The sequence below is a fragment of the Halyomorpha halys genome, unplaced genomic scaffold (assembly GCF_000696795.3).
Source record: "Halyomorpha halys isolate HHAL.00 unplaced genomic scaffold, Hhal_1.1 Scaffold171.1, whole genome shotgun sequence".
Classification (NCBI taxonomy): Eukaryota; Metazoa; Arthropoda; class Insecta; order Hemiptera; family Pentatomidae; genus Halyomorpha; species Halyomorpha halys.
The window spans coordinates 194,982-222,093 of NW_027115842.1; the positions used below are offsets into that span (position 1 = coordinate 194,982).

At 29.0% G+C, this 27,112-nt stretch overlaps 1 protein-coding gene across 13 annotated transcripts in view; it reads right to left on the reverse strand.

The window, feature by feature from the left end:
- The window catches only part of enc (encore), a 130,659-nt gene that overhangs the window by 41,040 nt on the left and 62,507 nt on the right, over window positions 1-27,112 (reverse strand). For 8 of the 13 annotated variants that reach the window (XM_067052800.1, XM_067052796.1, XM_067052798.1 and 5 more), the window contains 9 exons: window positions 22,055-22,199; window positions 19,831-20,001; window positions 19,297-19,381; window positions 18,895-19,002; window positions 11,228-11,325; window positions 8,580-8,740; window positions 8,155-8,276; window positions 6,311-6,421; window positions 2,876-3,014 (listed from right to left, as the gene is read on the reverse strand). In XM_067052800.1, the coding sequence (XP_066908901.1) occupies window positions 2,876-3,014; window positions 6,311-6,421; window positions 8,155-8,276; window positions 8,580-8,740; window positions 11,228-11,325; window positions 18,895-19,002; window positions 19,297-19,381; window positions 19,831-20,001; window positions 22,055-22,199 (1,140 nt within the window). Of the gene's footprint in view, window positions 1-2,875; window positions 3,015-6,310; window positions 6,422-8,154; window positions 8,277-8,579; window positions 8,741-11,227; window positions 11,326-18,894; window positions 19,003-19,296; window positions 19,382-19,830; window positions 20,002-22,054; window positions 22,200-22,348; window positions 22,637-27,112 lie in introns of those variants that run through there. The other 5 variants (XM_067052802.1, XM_067052804.1, XM_014417890.3 and 2 more) reach the window with 4 other exon arrangements.

The following is a 27,112-nucleotide window of genomic DNA, read 5'->3' on the forward strand; positions in this document are numbered from 1 at the left end:
TGAAGATGGCCGAATTGGCCGAAACGTTGGACGTGTAAATGAAATAAATGTTTTGAGACTATAATTTGGATAGTGTTTTTTAATTAATTAGTAAGATATTTTTATATTATTCACTGCGGCAATACTGGCTTTACAAAATATTACATTTCGGTCATTCTAATTTTCACACTGTACTCTACCGGTTTTTATATTTAAAAAAAAAATAATATAATGTGTTTACAAATACAACATACTTTATATTAAGAGTGTTATTCTACATTTTTGTTAAAATATGAAATGCATTTCTTGGATATACCTCAAGGATTAACCACGTAAAACAGGAACGGCAGTACTCTGGTCAACCGGGGTTCTACGTTGTCAGGGGGGGAAAATACTTGCCGGGAATTCTGGCATTTATCTCCTTTTTATCGGCAATGTCTCAATTGATTTTTCAAGAAATTAATATAAAAATTATTACACAACTTTTTGTACTTGAATTATAAATTTTTTTTTTTACAAAAAACTTGTTACAATTTTGTTATTAGTGACTATAAATTCAGTACCATTCTTGCTAATGGTTTTTTTATTCTAAACAGTTAAACAAAATTCGTAACACATTAAATAATGTTGCAATATGGAAATCATTAAATTCTTTTTAAACATATTTTAAAGAAACAAAATATATACTTCTAAATTGAATTTTGCAAAAAATTTGAATTTAGAGTTTACCCCTGATTTAATAAGTTTTAACCCAGATTTTTTTCAATTTTAATTTTGAATAAATAGTTAGTTTGCTTAGAAGAAAATAATTATTAAATAGGAATACTGTGTTAACTAATAATATTTTCCAAATGAGCCGTTCAGTTGACGAATTGACTGACTCCGATCACAATAGTTTCTAGTAAAGTACATTTAAATTTAATAATCCTCTCAACTGAAACAATAAAAATATAGATGTAGTAATCTATTACTACATCTGTCAGTTAGTTGCTTCCCGTCCCCTTTACACGCCACTATCCCTGATGAAGACCTGAAACTCAGGTCGAAACGTCGGCATAAAATAAATAAATATTGTTTTGTTTATTTATGTTTTGTTCTTTGCTGACCGCACCCCCCGATAAACTTCTTCAAGAATAAAAATATAGGTTAATTGAAATTAAAAAAGTTAGTTATTTAATAACTATGGTGACAAGTAAACATTATCAAGTGGCGAAATTACGCATAAGCCCTATAGTCCCCAACAGTTGTAACACACCTTTTATTTATGAGATTTTCATCATTCATCAGTATCATCTACAACTTTATATATTTAATATTATTTTTGCTAAAATATTTGGCTCTCCAATGGTATGTGATATCTCTATCAGTACAACTATTCTTTCTAGAAATGTATTTTCAAATAAATACATTTCCTAAATTTTTTCACTGTTGATATTTTTTTTATTTTTAATGTCTAGTAAAAAGGTTAAAATGGTTAATGATTTCAAACAAACAAAATTGAAAGTATTTTATAGTAAGCCAGTTTGGAAATTCGGAATTAATGTCTAACTATTTCAATCAGAATGAGACCTAGCTAAAATTAAAGACCAGTGTTCATTAAATATTAATCAATTAATAAAATTAAGAGAAATTAAAGATCTAAAAAAAAAAAAGTGAAAAGTCGATTCTAAAAAGTGGCATTTCCGATCGGTAAATTTTATCAAAAGTTAATATCGCATTCCAGAAATATTCCTGCCTTAGATATGTAATTTCAGTTTAATAAAACTTTTCATTTTTGAGCTAGGCTGACCACATACATACAGACACACAGACCATTTTGCAAGACTAGGTAATTTTTTACTAAGAGGACCTCAAAGCGTGTATTCCTGTCAAAAATTGGAATACAAAATTTTCCATAATTGCAATACTTCACCTTGCTACATATTTCATATATAGGAAAGTGTAAGTTAAAAGGCATGTGTTGGTTCCCGCAAATTGAGTTTTTTTTTTTTCTCATTTGAGTAATCTCTTAAACAGCACAATTTGTTAGATGTCTGCAGCTCTGCCAAACTAATTGATAAAATGAAGCACTTTAGAATGAAAATTAAATATCTTATGAAACTATGATCAGGCCCCATAAATAAATTGTTAATATCAACTAACAATAAAATAAACAAACTTAAGGAAACAATAAATTTATTCAGTTTATAAATTTTAAGATGGTAAAAAGTAGAATATGTTTAGTATATCATGTTACAAAAAGAGTTGTTTAAGAGTGGTTGAATCAATGCAATTATAAAGAAAGAGAGAGAAAAAAAAAGACAAATGAAGAAAAGAAAAATAAAAGACTAAAACAATCACAATTTAGCGTGCCAATTTTTATCCACCGGTAAAAGGTTTATACTATTTCTTTTGAAAACGTTCTTTTCGATAATCCAGGAGCCCTCGGCTCAGTAGAGCCTGTCAAACATCTGCGACTCAGGCAAGGACATAGTCGAAGCAATATCATCTTTGTACAAGTCGAGAGGGGGCCAGTTGTAATAATCAACTGGTTCGCCCACAGGAGGAGGATGGTTAGGAGATGTATAGAAATAAGTAGTGCCTGAGTTTTCGAAAGAGTATACCAAAGCCTCGATTGGGATTTGAGAAGGAGGTTCCACATAGGTCGTCGCCGGAATGAACAACGGATCGTAATATACCTGAGGTATGATGATGGCAGTACCAGAATAGTCGGGTAAGCATTCGGAACCTTCGTTATTAAAAACATTAGTAAAATTAGTAATATTTCCATTATTGTTAGCGGCATGGAGGATAATATCGTTATTATTGATAATGCTCCCACTTCTCAGCATGCTATTGTTTCGCCTCCTATTATTGTTAGCACCCTTCCCTCCTCTACCTCTCTTCTTCCACTCACCATGTTTCGCTGGTGACTGAGAGCCTTGAGGAGTATTTGTCACTTGAGCGCCTGAGTTATTGTCGGCAATCATACGAGGAGGGTTGCTAGGATCGTAATGGTAGATGCTGCCATCAGGGTTAGTATATGGCTGACCACTCTGCAAAAGTACAACATAAAATTAAAAACTACAAAAAAAATATATACATGTACAATTAAGAAAATAATCATTTAATAATTAGTAGCTGTGGAAGCTAATGCTGTAGTACGTATATAAGTTACAGTACATATACAAGGTATATATAAGTTACAGTCTCCTATATTTGATAAAATCATGTTTTCATAAGATGGGTATCAATTTTAATATACAATATTAGTGTTTTGTTTGTTTTTAATTACAGTGATAGAAATTTTTTTTTATAAAAAGGTCATTAAAATGAAAAAAAAAAGTTATATTTTTAAAAATAATTTAAGATTGTTGACAATGTTTTAATTTATGATTGTAGCAATTAGGTTTGAAAATGGATAAAAATTAGTCAAAATAATCTAATAGATACATAAAGAATATTTGAAGTTTTAATTTTAAGAGCCTAACGTATAGTATTTTTTCCCATACGCTGTTATATAGATCAATATTCTATTCATTATCATTATATTGTAATATAACTGAATGGGTTGTAACAAGAATGAAAAAATTCGTAATTTTAAGGAAATTATTTTTAGTGCAAAATGAAATTTTGTATTTTTATAAACCTATTTATTGTGTTCGTTTTGTAACACTATAATTCTAACATATTTATCTATTATGTTACAGGATATTAACCAAGAATTGTAGAAATTTTCAAAACTACTCTATTTAAAAATTTAAATTATATGGCTTACCATATTTTCGCACCAGATAATTTAATTACAAAATTTTATGATACCTTCTACATTATTAGCTAATTCTAATGAAATATAAGAGATTATTAAATATTAATATTAATATTAAATAACTGAAAACTTACAACATAAATAAAAAATTAAAAGGATACAAAATATGGTTCTTTATAATGTCATATTTGATATCCATTATATTCTATGGTTGTGTAACTCAGTATTAAACACATGCAAAAAGCAATATTGAAAGCTGTTTTTTAAATTTAAATAAAAAAATTAGTATCTAAACAATTTTTTATCATGCGTATAAAATACTAGGCTCTTCTTTAAAGCATAACATGTATGTAAATAAATATTTGTAACAAATTATTATACTAAATATATCAATACGATTGAAGACATGAGTGGAGGAAGGTAACTGTTATGTTACAAACATATGAATCCAAGAAAATATATGAATTTGAAGAGTGTCAAAGCGTGACACAGAAAATGTATTAGCAAACTTACATAAATATTTTGAAATGTCAAATCTATATAATCCTGGCATATTTGATCAAATTTGCGAAACATCATAAAGTACTCAAGCACAAACCAATACAACTCATTTATTCAAGCCAAAGTACAAACATATAAATCATAAAATATACATATTTTACAAACATTTTCACCCTATAAATAAAACAACTGCTATTTTAAACCTGCCAATTTGGAAAACTGAATGAGTCAAAAGCATTGATTTATCTATTTCAGTGATATAGATATAGAAGGAAATACATTGGAACTGGAGGATAGTTTCCATTTTTTGACAAATTGCCCCACATATCATGAGAAGCAAACCCCCGGTACGTGCCGAAATTAAGCAATATTAACAAAAATCAGTTAAATGGATTTCTATCTGTACCCTCAAGATTGGATCTTAAACCCTTTTTTATATATGTAACACAAAAACCTTTTGCTTAGAGCTGGATACCTATCGTCCCAATAGGAAGTATAGTTTTTTTAATATTATTAAATATGAAGTGACGTTTTTTTGTTTTATTCTAATTAATGTAGATAGCCCATCTTGGATATATTGTTTGTTATTAGTTTATATAAACAGTCTTTAACTCATCATTTCTGTAAAATTACTACAGTTGATTATTTATTTAATGTGTTTCACAGGCTAAATCTGTATGGGGGTTGTCCAATAAACAAATAAATTAAAATTAATTATTATAGATATGGAAAGTAATAAATATATGTATAAAAATGTATGTATATAATTGATATTAAAAATATATACATTAAAAAAAAAAAAAATTCGAACAGGTTGTAGAATGTAGAAGAAGTTTAAATATTAAGCCTCTACGATAATTAGAAAAATTAAATTGATGAGAGAATAAAAATGCTAAGTCAAAGGTGGGAAATGCCCGTTATTTTACAATTTCGAAACAGCTTCGGTCCCACCTTCTATCCAAAATCTTATAAGTTGAAATATATAAAATATTATCCTTCTCACTGTTCTTTGCGGATGTGAAACGTGGCCTCTTACACTGAAGGAAGAACAGCACCTTAAGGTTTTTGAAGATAAAGTATTACCTAAAATATTCAGAACGTAAAAATATGAATTAATGGGAGAATTCAGAAGGCTACACAATGCTCAACTTATTTTTGTATGACCCCCTTCTGACCATGACAAGTCTTCCTGCCATATGGGTTGGGGGGTTATCTAGATGTAACCAACCTGTTCCAACCGTGGTTGGGGGTCAAGCTTTCATCACATGAGACCGCCACAGCAATGAAATAAGGTCAACACCCCAGGCTGGATTTGAACCGGCACCACCAAAGTTCCCAGGTGGCAAAGACCTACACCTCCACCACCTGAGCCACGAACAGCCCCACACAACGCTGACCTGTATCCAGTTAATATAATTCAGGTTATAGTATTGCCAACCAAAGATGGTTGTGGAAGATCGTAACGAATGGATCCCTAAAATGTTCATAAACACTGAACTGATGGGTAAACGTCTGAGGAGTAGACTGAAATGTAGATGGGAGGATTGCGTTAAAACTGAATAATTAGATTTGGGTCTCTGGATAGATGTGTGTAAAGAACAATTGGTGGTATTGGCATCGAACCTTTGGCTTCACTAAGCCTTTATTATTGTTATTATTATATGTAAACATACATTATATATATACATATATAAATATATAACAATTTTTGTCTATTTAAATTAGTATTGTAATATTAAATGGTTTAATGTATTACATTCTAAGAGATTAATTAATGTTAAAATACAAATGTTTTGAATAAAAAGAAAAATGTAGCTTTAAGTGCAAATAAAATGTATAAAAATTTATATATATTAAACTATATAGATTCAACATTGCAAGTAAAAAAAATTATAAAAAACTTGTGTAAAAATTAGAAATTAGTCAGGAATTTCAATCATTACAACTGATAGACAAAATGAGATATGTACAAATAAAATTTTATTTATAATATATAAAAAAAAAAAAAAAAAATTAACCAGTCATAAGGTTTTTCTGGGAGAGAGGGGCAGACAAAGGTTATGAGGCAACATGCTCAGTTACCTGTGGATGGATGAGTACTGAACCAGGAGGTACTGAAGATAGGTCACTCACTGCCCACACAACAGCCTCCGGCTCGGGTGAAAGAGCACACGTAGTGCTCTGCGATGACAACTAGTCCGCACCAATTGCATAACAAACTTTGTAAGGATGTTTGTAAATAAATAGTTCCTTTTTATCTGTCTTTGGCCATTTAACAGCAGGTAGAATAAGTAAAACAAAATTACTCATTCAAGGTAATAATACAAATGAATCGTTCAATAAAAATAGTGGCCTTAAATTTTTTTTTTTTGGTTGGCATATCAATATTTTGTCAATAAGCCCTTCATAGATAAACATAAGGTGTCAAATAATAGAGCATTTCTTTATCTATCCTTACCATTTAATCAAAAAGAACTAAATTCATTTCAATCAAATTATTATGCAATTACATATGTACTTATTCATATACTTTATGAAAAAATCTTAAATAATTATTAATATAATGTCTTTTAATAAAAAGATATGTAAAATATAAAATGTATTATGTAGAGCAGTAGTTCCCAATACATAAAAGTCTGCGAACCATAAAGCCTAAAACTCCCTACTCAAAAAGCAAAGGGGGGCCCCCTCCTGAAAATGTTTTAAATTTTATATGAGAAAATAATTGGCAGTGCAGTCAGTGAAAACAAATCAGTTAAAACTTATTAGTATCAACATTTTGACCAGAATTTCATATAATATTTTTAGTTCTAGGCACATGAAGTAATTTTGTTCATAGATGCCTTTTTTACTTCAGTCCATACGTTATAAACATCTCACTAAAGTATTTATACTCTATGTTTGGTCTTCATCAGGTATCTTGCGGCAGAGTCTGGCTAAACTCAAGTTCTGAAGTGGTTCCGTCTAGCCAGAATCTCTGCAACAAGCTCGCTGATAAAGACCTTAAGCTCAGGTCAAAACGGCACGAATAAATAATTTTTGGTTTATTTGCTGACGGCACCCCCTGACTATCTTTTCCACTTATTAATCTATGGTCAACTATCTACACCTCATCATAAGATTGCTCATTTATAAGTGAAAAAAAGTAAAAATAAAATGCTCTTTCAAGGGTTTATTTAAAATGTGATAAACAAATTTAGTTAACCAACAAAATTTGTGTTATACATATTTCTACTATTAATTAAATTAGTTTTACAAAATCAAATGATTTATACAATAGATATCATGTGTTTTTAATGCCAACAAAATATATTATGAACACTTCCAGAGGAATTAGATTACCCGATATTGAAGCTGTTTTTTCATGGTAATTACAGTAACTTGCCAGTATACTAGGAAGTTAAAAAAGGTTTTTTTTTTTTTTAACACCAGTTCGGATCACCGATATTACACTGTATTTTTATGAATTTTGTTTTTAATTGTATATGGTATAGATCATTAAATACATTTAATCCAAAATTTGAAAATTAAATTTGTTAAAGGCACTTTTATTGAGCATTTACCTGTTAAGACCTTGGTTAGCTAACTCAAACATCAGGATAGATAATTAATAAACTAGTTCTCACAATAAATAGTAACATAATATATGTTGCCGGCATATAACAAGGCTCTCGCAGACTACTGGCTGGGAACCACTGATATAAAGTTACTTAATTAGGATAAAAAAATTTAGTTTAAAAAAAAAAATCATATCGTTCCATATTCAGTAAAACATGAAATAAGTTTTATTTAGTAAACTCAAGAGGCTATTTCAGAAGTATTCAGGTTTTTAAGTATATAGTTTCATAAAAATATATAAAAAGTCGACAATATTGATTTATTAGGCATTACAGTTGTAATGTATAACAAAACTTTACCATACTCACTTGAGTGTGAAGATTGGGTGTGGCAGTAGGAGACGGAGTCGCACTGAGGGTAGCATCAGATCTTTGAGATTTATAACCAGAACTTGATGGGGAAATGCGTGAAGACATACTGCTTCCAGAATCTGAAAATTTAATTTTTACTAAAATTTCAAGATCTCAGAGGTTATATAAAACATCTTCATTATTAAACCAAAAAGCACTTTGTAAAACTACTGATAAATCTATTCAGAGTTATGAAATTGAAAGAATTTAACTTATTTTTGGTATATATATAAAACAAATGCTTATTAAGTTTAAGTATTTGAAAGGTATTTATTGATAAGAGTAACAAAATGCTGATTAAAAAATAAATCATATGGGGTATTATTATATAAAAGAAGGGGCAGAGAAAGACAATATAATATTTAAGTTTTATTTAATAATACCTTGTTTAGTGAGAACTCTAGTCGACGGCGAATGGTGCTGCGGTTGCTGCTGTGACTCGTAGCCGTTGAAACTATGAGATTTCGACACAGAGAGGCGCAAAGAATTGGCTCGAAGAGTATCTCCACTCTCATAAGATTCTACTTTCAGTAGTCTCCCATTTCTAAACATAAATTCCGATAATAATAATTATTATCTTCTGTGTAATTTAATCTGTGATTAAGGTTAATAGAATATTTTGTACTAATTTATTTTATTTTTAATGGAATAAACCAACAGGGTGATAACCTCTTTTAATTTAAAACCTGACTTATAATTTGATTTATAATTAACAGTCTGACATTTTGTTAATAAATTAAAATTATGGTGAAATAATTTTGCCTGTAATCTAATCAAATATTTCTCATAAAAAAGTAAATCTAAAATTGTAATAAAAAATAAAATTATTTTTTTAGTCAACTTTTGATAATTCTCTTTGGATTTTACAGATCAAATATACAAACACAATGACATATTAGTAAATTTATATTAATTAAAAAAGAGTACAACACTGCCTCTATAACTTTATTAAAGACGTTGCATACAACCTAGATAAAATAACCTTATTTGTTTTTATTTTTTTGGTATCAATAATGAACCTCATAAATGAACAATTAAGTAAAATTTAACATATGAAGTTTTACTTTTCAAAATACATAGGATCTGTTCATCTTCCCTATGCACCTTTTCATCAAAACAATTTACCGTTTATAAAAGGAAGATGGTCCGAGTGTGGTTAAAAAAACTCTAATAGTAATAAAACTATTTAATGGGAGGCAATGTTTCACCCCACTTTCCAGAGCTTTATCAGGCTTTTTAAACAACTAGCATAATGTAGCAGAGTAAGTTCAAATGTAACACATCTGTTAACTACTAAATTCTCCCACTTCTTAACCTTGTTCATTTTCTGACTTTCCTTTATTCAGAAAAGTGGGTGTACCAATTTGTTAATTATTTTCCTGTTTTTTAGTGTGTACTGTATTTTTATATTTCTTTATCATCTACTTTTTTGTTAGTTATTATTTCTGTTTTCATTAATTATCTAATACCTTTTTCAATCTATGTTTATTTATGCTTGGAGAAGTTTGTCGGGGGGTGCGGTCAGCAAAGAACAACATAAATAAACGAAACCATATTTATTTATTTTATCCCGACGTTTCGACCTGAGTTTCAGGTCTTCATCAGGGGTTGTGGCGTAGAAGGCAGGTTGTAACTGGAAGACAGTTGATGAAGACCTGAAACTCAGGTCGAAACGTCGGCATAAAATAAATAAATATGGTTTCGTTTATTTATGTTGTTCTTTGCTGACCGCACCCCCCCGACAAACGTCTCCAAGCATTAATCTACGGTCAACTATCTACACCTCATTATGTTTATTTATACTGTTCGCTACATGTTGTGGCCACCATACTAAGGAAAGAGAAAATATATTTTTTTTTATTGGTTGTTATAAACATACTCATATACGTAAATATATACTCATATATATTTACGTGCCGATACACACAATAAATGTTGTTTATATCTATCTATTGAATACAGTTTAGGAATTAAGTCCGCGCACAGTGCGAGTACTACGGCTTAATCCTATACAGTGTGTCAGGGACCAAGTTGTTATAGTGAGTTCTCGGGACTAAGTCCCCGGTGGGGAGAGACCAACTCCTCACCGTTTTGAGTTCGTCGAAGAGCCTTCAACGAGACGAGTAAGTGCTCAGCCCACAGTGGGACATTTTAATATAATCACTGAATTAACGAAGATGAGACGCAGAGCTCGACAAGAACTTCAAGGAAAAAATATCGTGAGTTCAAGACTCCACCATATAAACTTTTTTTTTGTAGTAGATTAATTATTTTTATTTTTTTTATCTTCTTAATGATATCTATAAGAAGCATTTTGTTTTATTTCAATTCATTTTATTAAGTTACATAACCTAGAGATGCATCTTTTATTTCGGCATACATGCTGTTATTTGGGACTTTTTTTTTCTTTGTTAACTAATTAAATAAAGACTTATTTGATACTATTTTGTTTTGTTTTTTATTTAATACTGGCCGGTAGTATTGGTAAGTTCACTTTTGAACCCCCACTGCCGCCACACAGCACATGTCATTTTCATTTACTTTGTTCATTTTTAAAATAAATTTTCACATATTTTAAATCATTTTTAGCCATATCATAGGGTTTAATTTTATCTCATGTTATCTTTTCTCTTGTTTTTTTTTTTTTTTTTTGTTATTTTAGTGGTTTTTATCTTTTTTTAGCCATGATGAAGCCCTGCAAAGTGGAACGAAACATTGACCCACAACTAATAGTTTAACTACTATTTGAGTTCTTTTGACCCCACCGAAACTATCTTCTTTTCATTTACAACACATGGTCAATCAACAATCTTTCAATTTTACTGTTTGTTAAGTACACACGAAATAAATTAATGAAATAATAAAGCATTGCCTAATAATGAACAGTACTTATTTTTATTACATTAGAGACCATTAAGGGTATACATATTTTAAACAGAGATAATGATCACAAATCAATCAGATATTTTTTAAATATATTATATATCATCCAGATATTTTTAAAAATAAATACAAACATTTTTAATAGTACCTTTGGTTCTGATTATTTTGGTCACAGTCGTTGGTAAAAACTCCATTTTCATCATTTTCCCACTGGAAATCATCAATACAATCTATCTCCCCTTCAATCTGAAAATTTGAAAAAATAAAATAAAGTAAGTAAATAAAAAAAAACAAAAAACAGAAACTTGAACATTAAAATAAAATAATACAATTTTATTTTATGGTTTTTGAAAATCATAAACATTCAAAAACAATAAAATTATAACATTGGCTAATTATTTCAACATGAAAAACTGAGATCTTAGAAAAAGAATTACTAAATTTGGTGGCAATCAATTTTTCAAAATACTTTATATGACTACTGATAGAGGACTTATGACAAAAGAGTAATTTTCAACTGAGGTTTTGCATTATTCATTAAGAAAATTGTTTTAAACATTGTCGTGACAATATTAAACTGTTTATGTTCCTTAAATTTTAAGAAAAAAATAAAAATAATTAAATAATATAAATTTGTAAAAAAAACAAAAACTAGTATTTGTGTCAGCTGTTGAAAAGCGTTAGTTTGCAAAAGGGGTGAGGCAGAATGACAGTAAAATCAAAGATGGGCGTTCAAACTGATCGTATAAGGGTAAAACTAATGTATTACTGCGAAGATTTTGAAATCTTAATCATTCAAAATTGAAAAATCATCTAGCATTCAAATGCCAATATAATGGACAAACAAGCTCTCTAATATTATAAATGGAACGAGGTATTGCACAAGATCGTTACTGTTTGATATCTTATTAACAAGTAAGCATCAGTACGACTGATAGTATATGGGGTTTTAGTGATTCGTCAGTCAAGATTTTAAATGATGACTATCATTCTGATAGACCTTATAGAGGTCCTCTAAGATGATCAAATGTTACGCTGATAGTTCAGGTTTAAGAAACAAGCCCTGAAAAAAAAAAAGTTGGCTAAATATCAAAGAAGCTTATGCTTTAAAGTTATTACAACCCGGAAGTGAGAATATCAGGAATAAAATTGACGAATTAATTATTCAAGATTATTTATTTTAAGCTGCAGCAATAAAATTCCTAAGAATTCATAACGGATTATCTCAGATATCTACATATAAGAAATCAGAAGAGAATAACACAGGGTTGTAGTCACTGTACTAAAGAAGGAAAAAATATATTTTTTGTTATAAACCAATGTATATATATTTATGTACCGATACACATAATATATGTTGCTTATATCTATGTATCGAATACATCATAGGAATTAAATCCACATACAATGCGAGTATTACAGCTAAATACTAGTCCGTTAGAAACAGTCATAGTTTACATTCCAGAGACTTAAGTAAATGTTAAGTGTTCAGCCCCACAGTGGGACACTTTACTTAAATTACATGATTATTCAGTGAAGACGAGACACTGAGTTCAATACCTTTTTTCTTTTATGTTAATTTCAGGATATTTAATTTTTTTTTCACTAAAATTTTCTTTTTAAATAATACCTTTTAGAAATATTTTATTTTAAGTTCTGTTTTATATTTTTTTCAATTTTTTTTATTAATTTGCATAACCTATAGATGCATTTTTTGTTTTGGGATTCATGATGTTATTTACAAATTATTTTGTTAACTAACTAAATACTAACTTATTTATTGCTTTTTTTTTTTTTATGTAATACTGGCAAGTTTATTTTTGGCAATCTGGGCAATTTTATTTTTGAACCCCCACACACAGAAATCAGTGGAAGAAAGAATACTGGATTCAGGGTGTAGGAATCACATTGTCGAATGTATAAATGACCAGGAAAGTATGCTCACATTTGCTGGTATACCAGTAATTAAGAACTATAATTTATTTTTCTTTCTCATTGTGAATATTTCACCTCTTGTATTTAAAGGAATGCTAGGTATTTTTAAAAAATACCAAATATAACGATTAAAGATTAAAAAAAAAAAACATTCTCACAACTTTTAAATTAGTTTAATTACTACTGACTCAGGCATCACTCGGCAGATTTGTAGTTATCTCCAGAGATAGTCTACAATTAGGATATGGGCTTTTCTTAAAACATCTGGTGAAACTGAAAAACATATTCTGCATTCTTCATACCAGACTGACATCTGCTGAGTAATGACTGAATCAGTAGAAATGAACTAATTTAAAAGTTGTGGGAATATTATTTTTTTTTTTAATTTTACAAAAATCATTTCTAATTTTTTAAAACTGCCTGTAACTAGTTATAATTAACTATTCAATTGTTTAATCAAATCCAGTTAATATCTATTCACAAAGTAGTAAAATAAGGGACGTGACAGCCGTGTGGCACAGGTTCCAGTGTGCTCAGTTCGGAACGTTGTGGGTTCGATTCCCACCAGGGACAGTTAAAACATTCATTTTTCGGCAGACCGGAAGAATGAATCTTGACACTCCCACCTTGGTCAGTACGTGGCAGCAACCCAGGTAGCCGTCAGGGGTTGGCAAAAAGGACCACTAGGCCCACTTGCCGGACCCCACCAAATACCAGTACCAGTACCAAGTAGTAAAATAATAAATAATATCTATCTATATTTGGTATTGTAGGAAGATAGTCCAGATGGCCATGGATAAAGGTAAAAATAGTAGAAAAAACTATTTAAGTTAATAAATAGTTTTATCTATTATTTACTATTATTGACCTCCACCCAGACTATTTATATCTCTTTTTTATATAACTCCTGTTAAAAGAAGATTTGCTAACAGTGAAGCTTTTTTTGTTATTTCCTTTTATCTCCGATGACTTTATTTACTTAATATATTTCTTTCTAAAATATTTTTCTTTCCAATGGTTCAAGCTATATATCTATACTACTCCTCTTATTTCCAGAAATGGGTTTTCGATCTTGAAAAATATTTTTCCTCTTATCTCTTTAAGTTAATTATGAAATTCTTTCATAGTTTATAGTTATCCATCTTATATTACTGCTAACAATAGGAGAAGGTTGATTATTTCATATTAATAAAATGTAAAGGTTCTTTAGAGAATGATTTTTTTTTTTTGTATGAAATTCCACAATTAATTTCTGTTATACTATTTTAATGAGGATAAGACCTAGCCGATATTAACGATCACTTGTATGTACATTGATATACCAAGTTGAATCAAAATCATTTGATATAGCCTTTTTTAAGAAATTAGAAAAAAATTTAAGAAGAGGTACTCCTGGCCTGTCGATTTTATTGGAAATGTTGCTATAGCATCCCAGATATATATCCATTTCGGTTTTATAGGATTTCGTTTTTGACCTAAGCTACATACATACGAATCATCCTGTGATATTTGATTAATTGGACTCAGAGGACCTCAAAACATGTATTTCCATCGACAACTAAAATTTGAAATTTTGCACAATCCTAATACTTCCTCTTACTATATATTCCTTATATAAGTAAATGGGAAAAAAAAGTTTACACTTTTAGTATCTTATTAACTTTTTAAATTGTCATATTATTTAGAAAGAAGAGTTTGAACTATTATTCTTACAAATTAAAAATTCTAAAAGAAATATACAGAGATCATATGCAATTTTCTCAGATTTTTAAATTCTGGCATATTTTCAACAAGAATGGTCGCTGGAGAAAATAAATATAATGGATATATTTTTCACTGTTTTCGACATTTGTAATCTACTTTTATCTCAGAGAATTAGCTGGCCAGAATAGAGAACTGATGGGCAAGTAGTAGTTTTGTAAGATGTAATCTCTACTTTCATTTTTACTAGGTAAATTTTTATTCTCATTTTAATTGATAGAACCATAAAGTGTTCTGTAGTATTGTTTTTATTTTTAAAAATTGTCAGTCTATTAGGAAAAATTTAATGATAAATACAGAGAGTGGGTCCTAGAGTGTTCGGTTCAGAACGTTGTGGGTTTGATTCCTACCTAGGGAGTCAATATTTATTTCTCAGCGGCCCCAATAAGTAAATCGTGACACTCCCACTACGGTGACGGTCGGACAGGCAAAAGAAACCACTAAGAGACTAGAGTTTTACCCACCAGAACCATTATCAGTATTATTAATATAAATTTATGTTTCCCTCATTTTTATGATTATGAGAGGATCATAACCTATATAAGGGAATGTCATTAAACATGATTTACTAATTATTTTCAAGTAATTAAACTAGTTATTTTTGGTACTAATGTCTCTTGTATGACTTGTGGGTGCAAATGTCTCAGAATGAGATAAGTTAAAATATACTTAAGACTTTATAGTTTTGGATTAAATAAGTGCTTTATCACTACCGTAATTCCATCAGCCATAGCTAATTTAATGAAATAATAACAGGCTATATAATTCGACCGTTAAGCCAATTTATTTTTAATTAAATGAATAAAGATCGTGATGAGCTACTCGGAGTCTGTACTATTTGAATATTCCATTTGTAAAAAAAAAAAAATTCTCTGACGACCAATTTTGTCAGAGAGAGATGGGGGAATGGCTAATTCCCAGCAGCTAGCACCTTCTTTAGTCATGCAACCAGGTCTGCACAACAAAATATTGTCTCACTCTCTGATAAGGAAGTTTTATTTTCGGTTGAATCGCTTGAATTTTTCATTAAATTTCTCATCTTTAGCAGTCATGAGTTATGGGCTGTAATTGAACTTTATTCAAGCTGTCGTTAATTGATAAAAAGTGTTGAGAAAAAATTACTGATTATAATTCTTGTCGCTATAAATATTTTTAAAAAAAATGCCATGCTGCCGTAATAATATAAAAAGTGAAGATGCAACTGGTTTATGAAATAAATTGAAGGAATTAATTTTTTAATAGGTGGTTATATTTTCTTCCTAGGAACTTGAAAAAAAAAAACACGAAATTTATGAAGATATAAAACAAGACTAAAGAGAACTGCGGGAAATACTTGTTATTATTCCAATCTGAGAATTGCTTAGCTCACGCTTTCTGTCCAAAAAATATAAAAGTTATAATTTACAAAACTAATATCCTTTCCACCGTTCTTTATGAATGCAAAATGTGGTCTCTCATACTAAGGGAAGAACAGAGCCTTGAGGTTTTTTAAAATAAAGTATTTCGTAAAATATCCGGATCGAAAAAGAATAAGTTAACAGATGAATTTAGAAGGCTACACAATGCTGAATTGCGGGAACTGTACCCGGTAAATATAAATCAAGTTACAGACTTGCAGCGAATAAAATGGGCGTGCAAGATTGTGGGACGTAGTAATGAATTCCTATTCATTATACTTCATTTTTTATTTACATAATAAAGGGAGTTTACATAAAGGAAAGTAGTTAATTTGTATGAAACTAGTTCACATCAGACACAGAAAAAAAAAGACAAAATGTCAGTCATGATTGGTTCCCAAAAGCAATGAAAGAAATAAAAAATAGTTTTCGTAGTAAAAAAAAACAAACTATATGGAGTAAGTAGCAAGAATAAAAATAACAGTTTTTTTTTTAAGTTTGACTACAACAAATACTCAATCAAAGAAAAAACCTTCATCATATCATTACGAAACAAGAGAAAAAAAATTATAATGTAACAAAAATTATATTTCTTTAAACTCTGCATTACTTCATTACAAATATAGAATTCAAAATAAAAATTTTCTCCCCTTCCTAATGCAATGGAAATAACCACCGAAAGATATGCTTTCCATTTCCGATTGGAAAATTAGATAACGATGGTTAGTTATCACCCTGGCGTGAAGTCATAATAAATATAATATAATTTATGGCAATTATATTATTCTGGTAATGAAAAATATATTATTTTGTTTTATTTTAAGAAGGGACAGAACTTACTGACTTGTAGATCTAATATTTTTCTTCCTTACTACTAAAGGTAATGAAGAATTGCATTCATATGAACAGTACACAAAATTTTTGCACTCAAATCAACCTGAATTTAGACCTTTATCAGGGCTCAAAAACAAAACGAGATAAAGCCTTAATTAAGAGAAAAATAAAAATAAAATAATAACTAACAAACTTGGAAATACGGAAATAATTTCTACTATATACATAATGAGTATATAGTAGTTATTACTGATATAAGATAAAATATAATATTGCAGAGATAAGAATTATATAGAATAAATGATAAAAAAAAAATTATTAAGAAATAGACAGTATTAAAGTAAATAAATAAGTCTGTTTTTAATCATTTATTTTATATAAACTATCAACTACTATTTTCTCAATATATTGTGTATAGTTCCAAGTTTGTTTGTTATTATTTTCTTTTTATTTCGATGTTTTCCTGAATTAAGGTTTTTAGCCCGTTTCGTTTTTCAGCCCCGATGAAGGCTTGAAATTCAGGTTTGAAACATCAACATAAATAAATAAGTTAAAAGTTTATTTGTATATCTTTGCTGACCGCACCCCCAATCATCTTCTCCTCATATCAATCTACGGCCAAATATTAACACCTTATTGGAAATTTTCGTAGATTGCATGGGTTTGTAGCCAGACGAAATCCCATAATAAATTTTATCAAATTCTATCCCCTCGATTTCGATTAAGCATGAGCAAAAATATTTATATCACCTATATTTCAAGAGTATCATCGAAAAAATATTATTAAATTTCATCGAATACTTTTAATTTTGCTTACTCGGGCACAAATACGTTTTTCTAGATTTTCAGAAAAATATAAATTAAAAACAGCTCGTGGGATAAATGTCATTCTTAAAAGATAAATGATTTTGAAATACACCTAACCATGTATCCAATAGAAACGGTGAGAGGAGCTATACTGACATATGTATTTTTTCGTCTTGTAATTTCTAAATTTAACATTTATATAAAAAACTTAAAGCGCTCTAACAAAATTTCAATTTCTTATAGTGCTTATACATAGTTTTTATTTAAAAAATAAAATGGACGATGTCAATATAAATTAGGTAGTTTTTCAACTTAGCTGATTTTTTTTTTTTTTTTATATATATATATATATATATATATATTCTGAAGACAATTATGATATTAAACAATGCTTCATGCATTCCTTTCTTTGCTTCAACTTTAGGAGCATAATAATTTAATATTGTCACAACTCATCAACTAGTTATCTTATATTCCAAAGATATAATAAGAGATTGATGATACATTATAAATCTTTAAATATTTAAATTAAAAACAAAAAATAACTAAAAATAAAAGTCAACCAGGGCCATACAGCTTTTGAAAACCAGACCTTGCATTTAAATAAATAACTGGTGAAAACGCAAAGTTTCGTAGGGACATTTTTTAAGGAAAATATATTAACTAATGATCGAAATTAAATAACTATAATCAGTAAATTTCAATTAAAAAATACTTGGTTTATAGAATGGATTCATGATAATAAAGAGGCGCCAACTCAGGAATAAATAATCCATTTTAGAAAACGTAAAAAGATAAAAAAAAAAAACTTCAGGTTTATAAATCAGTTCAAAATTAAGTTTTAAATAGTATAAGTAAAAGTTTTCGAAAATAAATGGTTTAAATTTAAAGAAATGAAATTAAATTATTTTTTTTTTAATAATAATAGCGCAACTATACAACAAACATAATCCATAATAAACCTGGAGTGTTTCATCAAGGGAGAATTATCAAGGAAATGATGAAGGGATGGGTGAGATCAAAAGGAAATAATATGGCGCAGGATAAGGTTGGCTTGTTCGATATTTGCTCATCGACTAACAGAGTGGTCCCGGTTGAATATCCGTCTCCTTGCCTTCTCATATTCCTCTTCGCGTTCTTCGAAGCTCTTGCTCCGTCTAGAGTCTCCTCCGAGCATTCTTTCGCCACACTGAAACACAGGAATGCTACCTAACATTCAATTATGTCAATGCCAACCTTATTAAAAAAAGAGAGTGAATGATAGAAAAAAAATAAAATAAAATAATTAATATAATAAGATTGTTATCCCCATAGAACAACTTTGCGTTTTCTGATTACATTTTCATTTCGAATAGACACCAGGTATTTCTTGTATAAATCTTGTAACAATAAATATAACAAAATAATTTAACTTTTTTTTTTTTTTACAAAATTTATTATTATGTACCAATATTATGAATAAATAATCAACATGAGTCAATACCTTGTATGATCCAGTTTCATCAAATGAAGAGGAATCCCTCTTTAAGATTGATCTTCGTGGCTCTTCGGGTAGGAGTAAATCATCCCTTTAACAAAAATGTTGTTTAATTAATATATTTATAAATTAAAAGTTAAAACCTAGAATATAAATCAATTATAGAAAAAATAAAACAATTTAAACCTTAAATTAGTTCATAATTTCAACCTCTTTGTACTTTGCTGGCTAAAGCATACTGAAACAATCAAATCAACTTACAATTTAAGAAACTGAATCACTAGGACAGGAGCACCCACATTGATAAAACACATTCTAATAAAAAAGCTCTAGGTGTATGAGATAAGCAGGGTTACAATGGTTATGAAAAAATAATTCTTAAAATGAAAAGAACGAAGGTGATTAAAATCTTAGACTGGTTAGGTGATTAAAACCTTAGGTGATTAAAACCCAAACTAGTTTAAAATAAGAATTAGATAATTTATATAAGAATTATATTTAAAACTACATAACATTTAATATATTAAGAAATGAACTTACCTCACGAAATCCCTGAATCTGGTATCAGGTATGCGAGTGGATTTAGTTGTGTTAACAATGACAGCAACACCCGACGTGTCGACATTGTGTTCCATACTAAAATATGCTGCTACCCTGTGCACCAGCATCCTCTGGTATGAGGACATCTGGGCAAATTTATGCATTGTCCTTCTGCAAAACAAATTATTTAACTTTGAGATAAATTAATAATAATAAAAAAATATATTTTGTACTCTAAAGAGATAGAACAGAACATAAATCAAAAATTATTATTATAATCGCCGATATTGTTTAATAAAATACCCATATATAACAGGCAAAAACCTAAGACCTCGATAAGAGTAACACTTAACAAAACTTATCAGATCAAACAAATGAAACATTTTAAGTTTAATAAAAGTGATCCCCATAGCACGATAAAAACGGATTTATCTCAGTATCTGTAAAAATTATCCACAATATATTAGTCACAATTTAAATCATAAAAACTTTAACCCATAAGCACCTTATTTCACGATAAGGTATCACAATTGTGGTTTAGAAATAAATGTAGAATGCATCATAGTTTTCAACCTCAAACACAATTTGATAACCTCCCTATTAACTTAATATCAATCTACTTATTTGTTTCGTACATTTATGTTAAACCTGTTTTTGTTAACTTTTTATCAAAGATCCCAGTACTGCTTATCTTTCTGGACAATAAGTATAGTTGCTTGCTCGACAACTTTTGAATGTATTACTAAATGCTCTTTTCTGAACGGTTAGATTTTGTGCTCTCTACAGGGTTGCAAACATGTACATTAACATATCGTAGTGTTAATATCACTTTTGAAATATTAGCTTAAAACGGGAAGAGGAGACTTCAAGACAATTAAATTGAGCAATATTTAAAAAGCGCCTGAAATTGGAAAATGGCATGAAACCCACCACGGTGGCCTTACTTATCTGACTTTTTAAACAGAAAATTATAGCAAGTAGGTTGGTCAATATACGACATGTCACAATCTCACAAGAGATCATAACACAAAAAAAAACCTGGACCCGCCCCTCTAAGACCCCCAAGGAGCGATGGTCCTATATCACTTTTGAAATATTAGCTTAAAATGGGAAGAGGAGACTATAAGATAGTTAAATCGAGCAATATTTAAAAAGGGAGTGCGGGTAGCAGCTGGGTAAGGCCCATGGCTACTAACTCAAAGGATCTCCCAAGTTCGAATCCAGTTGGGCAGAAAATTGTTTTCTGTTACACTGTAGCCGAGAGTCAATTCCTCCACGGTGAGTTCTGGAGCCCTCCTGGGGTCCACCCAGCTTCCTTAATTGGGTAAAAATCTGGTGGTCAAACATGATTCTGACCAAATCACCTCCTTGCACAACCGTTGGCCTAGTAACAGTACTTATTTACAAAGTACTGAACACCTGACCCTTCATAGGTTGTAGCGGTACAGATTTAATTTTAACTTAATATTTAAAAAGCACCTGAAATTGGAAAACGGCATGATGCGGAACAATCACTAACTCTCATCACTAAAAATATATACCTTTTTCCAAAATAAAATAAGTTGCGATAATAAATTAAAATAAATATGTTTTACCATTAGACAAAGAAAATTTTCAAAAACAAGTAATAGCAATGTATGCTCCGAGTATCGCCACATGGTAATGGGCAAAATTTACTAAACCAACAAACTTGAGACCGAAATTTCATTTTTTAATATAATTTTAAATGCAAATGTAGGCAATAATTCTAAACAATTATAATTCCTGCACTAATGGGTTAAAACATTCTTAACTTTATTCAAATTCCTATTTAGATGTACATTATTAATAAATAATTGTATTTTGATCTCAAAGTAGAATAATTATTTATTTTCATAACAATTATCCTCAAAAATTATATATTTCACCTACTATCAATGGAGATTACTTAATAAAATCATAGAATTTTTAAAATCTTTGGTGATCACAGAATATATTAATACCGGAAACATAATTTTATCTGCACTACATCCACATTGTACTCGAAACACTTTACAATATAACTGTAAAATAATGGAGTAGCCCTTTTTTGAAAGTATTTGAATGACAAAAATTGTAATTTTAAAAAATTACAATACGATTCAATTCAAAATGTTAAATTTGAATAGACCAAATAACATATATAATTTTAAATTCTCAAAAAAAAAAAAAATAAAATAAAATAAATATACAGCTTGAAACATACTTGGGGTCATTTGCGAGATTGACAAGCTCATTTTCTATCTTGAGAAGAAGCATTCGGTCCTTATGATTGCGATTAAGGGTGTCCACAATAAACTGATGTAAGTCCACCTGATTACCACCATCGTACTGTTGCTCCCTGCTATTACCTGTAATAACGAAACGATGCAGAAAGAAAACAGACAGCTGGGCTCGGGGGATTCCAATGCCATTAGGATTATCAACAGATACTTAAACTTAAAAATGAACACAACAAATAATAACGAGTAATTATTTATTACTTCGCTTATTTCGTTACCTTTAAACTGGGCCCTTCTCCTAAATATCATGTAATTAATTACCAATTGATTTTATTTAAAATCTTCTTGCAGTGAATAGAATGGCAATGAAAAATTCTTTTGTTAAAAAATATAACCCAGATGATTTTGGGTTTTTCACTTAACTTCACTTCATTATTTCTTTTTTTTTATTATTTTAATATAACTGGAACTTGACCGACGTAATAATTTTTTTAATTAATTATGTATCACATAAGGTTTAGATTTTATATTAAAAAATACAGGTGAAATACCTTAAATTTGACTGCCCAAAATAAATATTTCAATTCCATTCTTAATGTCATTAGCATAAACAAAATACCATGTGATTATCGTCATGGTAAAACATTGATGAGTCATTGATTAATTATAATAATGAAATAATATATCTATCTATAAGGCCTTCATTTTTTTTTATTATATTATTAGTTTATTTTTATATTTATCCTTTAAAAGTACGTTATATAAGAAATTTTAATTTCTGAATATAACAATAATACAACTATTTTATAAATTATTGATTTAATTTGTTAACTGAGAGTGGTTTATATTATTAGTAACATAAATTTCAATGATCCACTTTTACTCTCAACTTTTTATTTTAAAAAACTTCCAACGTTTCGGCCCTTAGACCATTTTCAAGGAGAAATTTCTTAATCATTGAATTGTCATAATTAATTAAATTGTATTTTTTGCAGGCTAATTGCCTATGTCTTATATAAACCACATAATTTCAATACAAAACTTTACTACAAAAATTGTTTTATATTGAAATTATGTGGTTTGTTTAAGACATGGACTATTAGCCTGAAAAAAAGACAATTTAATGAATTATGATAATTTGATAATTAAGGTTGTTTCCTTGAAAATGGCCTAGGCCCAAGAAATGTTGGGAGGTTTTTAAAATAAAAATTTGAGTATAAAAGAGGATCATTGTAGTTTGTGTTAATAATAATTAAACTAAACAATATTAAATATATTTTAAAACTTTTTAGATTTATAGAAAAAAAAAAATGCAGAATTTTTCTATTTATTGAAAACTAGGGAGTACTCCCAGTATTTTACTATTATAAAAAATAATCGTAATTAATTTACAATTCACACAAAATGCCTTCTTTATCAGTTAAACTCATTGTTTAAAAACCCATTTTTATTATTCCACCTTATATATAAAATGAAATATTACACAGTTGTTATGAATTATAGGAGGCACTGAAAAAAAAAACCTTCCTAACCTAGTCAGCTAGTGTTATTTCTTATTATTTTTCTTTATCTGTTGAATTAAAAGCTAATATTATTCTAAATTAATCAATTCAAAGTAGACTATATCATTATTTGTGTGTTACAGTCAGAATAAATGTAAATTATTGTTGTCATGTGTGTTTGGTCATAGCAACGGTAATCATATGTGAAATAAAATATTACATGGAGATTACTACTAAAAACTTTTTTTCATATAACAGAGAGATATGCCTGATCTTAACTTCAACAACATATATCTAGTCAAAATAATTTCCATAAAAATCAATACATATTTTATCAATACATATGGTTTAGTAAGTTTTTCTTACTATCAGTACGTCCCATACAATATTTTTATGAAATGTTGCTTTTTAAAAAGCTATATCTCGAAAACTGTTTAATGTAAATAACTCTACCAGGGCTCTTATTTTAGCAAATTAAATCTTCTTTAAATGACGTTCTCTAAGGTTTTCTTGTGTTGTTCCTACTTTTTGAGACAGAGCTCCGAATGAAAAATTAGTTGTTTTTTTTTATCACTTTGAAACAGCCACCATTGTTTATTCCCCCTGCCTAAACTTGGCAGACTCACAATTTTGAGTAGCAATCATACATAGTTTTCATTAAAGTAATCAAAAATTGGGGTGAGATAACTGCCTTTTTACTCCTCTTGGGGACATTAACTCCTGGCAAGAGAAGAATTGTATGAATGAATCATGTTACTTAAAATTTCTGAGAAAGCTATATTTAAGTAATTCATGTTACCTATTACACATTCTCCAAAAAGATAAGACTATAATGCTTATTTGTTCTGATTTATATCCACATTGGAGACATGGGTCAGTAAATCCATATCAGGTCAGGACACAAAAGACACAGACCTGTAACACTCGGGATTATACAGAATGCAAAATAATCGATTCTTAGAATTTAAAGTCCCGGTATGTACTAGCCTCAATAATTAGAAACTATGAGGACAGAACTAAATTGTTTAAAAACAACTTTAATAGACTCGGGTGGCAACAAAATAAATTTAAAAGTTAAGAGAAACCACATCTTTTTTTTTTTTGCTCTAACCTTACTCCTCTACCTCCTAAGCAGTTGAGGAAGTAAGATCAGTAACACGACTATATTCTCTGAGAGGTTTATTAAAACTGAAACATGTAATCCCGCGTAACAGAATAATGAGGAAGATGATAACTATATATTCCAGAAAACTTCTATAGTGTTGTAAATTTTAAAACAGATCCTAAAGACCTCAATATTTTTTTTGAAACAATAAGTATTTCAAGTAAATAATTATAAGTAGCATTTCTCATGTACCGGCTTGGTATTCATCAAATCAATGAAACCTTTTAGTAGTACTATTTTTAAATTCGAACGATTAACGGAAATTTATATATGATAATGTTTATTTTATTTTATTTATTTATCTTTGAAGTTTGTGATATTTTATGAAATTATTAACCTTTGTCGTAATTTTAGAATTACAATGTTTTAATGTTGGCAACTCCTCTCCTCCTGAAGAAGGTTCTAGTTCAGTTAACATGATAAAAGGTGTTTGGAGCTTGATACCAATTATTTTTATTCAATAATTGTTAAATAGACTCGGGTGAAATCCAAAATAAATTAAAAAATTAAGATAAACCACTAAACCTTTTTTTTGTTTTTGCTGTAACCTAACTCCTCTACCTTAAGCAGTTGAGTAAATAAATCAGTAATACAGGTATATTCACTGAGAGGCTTTGTTTATATTATTTGTAATATGTTTATATTGATAATTTTTAAATAAACGAAAAAGAAAGAGATAACAATCATGTACATCTCCATACAATAAAAATCTCAATATCTCACCCTGGAACGATGAAGGTTCCCGTTTTGTGCAGGAGGTTGAGCCTGTTGGTGAGGAGTTTCTTCCACAGACATCTGTCCTTGTAATTGACCTTTATTGTTGGTTTGTTCTGCGGAACTCTTATTATTAGTCTCATAGTTATTTAGTTCAATGTCCTCATCGATTCCTTCCTGAAATCAAAATAATAAATACTCAATTAAAGTGATAACAGTATTTTTCTAATAATGAGTATTATAAAGAATAGTAATGTTAAAAAATGGCGCCCAATTGAACAATATATAAAGCAAAATCAGTATAATTTAACATATTAAAAGGAGTCATTGAAAATAATAAAACACACAGAATTTTATTCCTTTTATTTACTTAGTTATCATTTTGTGATTTTTTTTTTTTAAGTTAATTTTTCATTAATATAATCTAGTAAAAATATTTTCATCTCTTAAAAATTTGAATCATTTATTCATAGGTGACATACTTTAATATAGGATGCACCTAATAATTAATTAGCAATCTTTTCATATTGTTAGATTATGATAGATTTTTATTAGAAATTTATAATGATGCCTTAAGTTATTGGGCCATCATTGTTATATGAGGAAAAGATAACTGAGGGTGAAACCAGAAGAACAGAAATAATTAAAACTTATATTATTAGTACAAAAATTTGGGACATAATTTCAGGCTTTTAATAGACTAAGAACAAAAAATAAGAAAACAACCATAATGAATAAAAGGAAATACGGCATTAAAAGAAAATAATAAGATAACAGACCATACAGAAACATAAGTAATTATTATCTCATACCAATTATCTTCCTATAACCTTACTTTCATATTTCTTACTTTCTTCATTCCCTATTCTCCATGTATTTCTTCTTATCCCTTGTTCTTTCCTTTTACAATATTGTTTTTTTACTTACAATCCTTTATTAATTTAACTAATTCTTTATACCCATCTATATAATTAAAAAGTTTTTAATGTTATTCATCAATATAACATTCTTATACACTGTATCATTTATTTATTACTCACATTTATATGTATATAAATAATATGTTATCAATCTACTACTGTCTTTTTCCATAGTTATTAATCAAATAATTTATATTTTCATTCCATTATTATGTATACTTCCAAATTTTTAGTCTATTATTTATTTATTTATTTTTATAATATTTTTTTCTCTCTGAATGGTGGTTGCTGTCCTTTTGTTTTTATAGCCCTGATGAAGACCTGAAAATCAGGTTGAAACGTTGGCACAAATAAATAATTTGTTTGTTTATTTGTGTTTTTTTCTGTTGACCACACCCCCCGACCATCTTCTTCTATTATATATCTACGGTCAACTACCTTTACATCATTAGAAACATAAGCAGTATTGGAAGAAAATGTATAGTGTAAGCATTATACCAGACTGTCAAGGGTGCGGACAGTAATCATACCCAAATAAGTAAAACTTATTTTTGGAGGCGTTTGTCGGGGGGTGTGGTCAGCAAAGAACAACATAAATAAACAAAACCATATTTATTTATTTTATGCCGACGTTTCGGGTCTTCATCAGGGCTATAGAACAAAAGAGATAACAACAACATTTAGAGTAACATACAATTGAAAAGGAATAGTATACATTTAGAGTAACATACAATTGAAAAG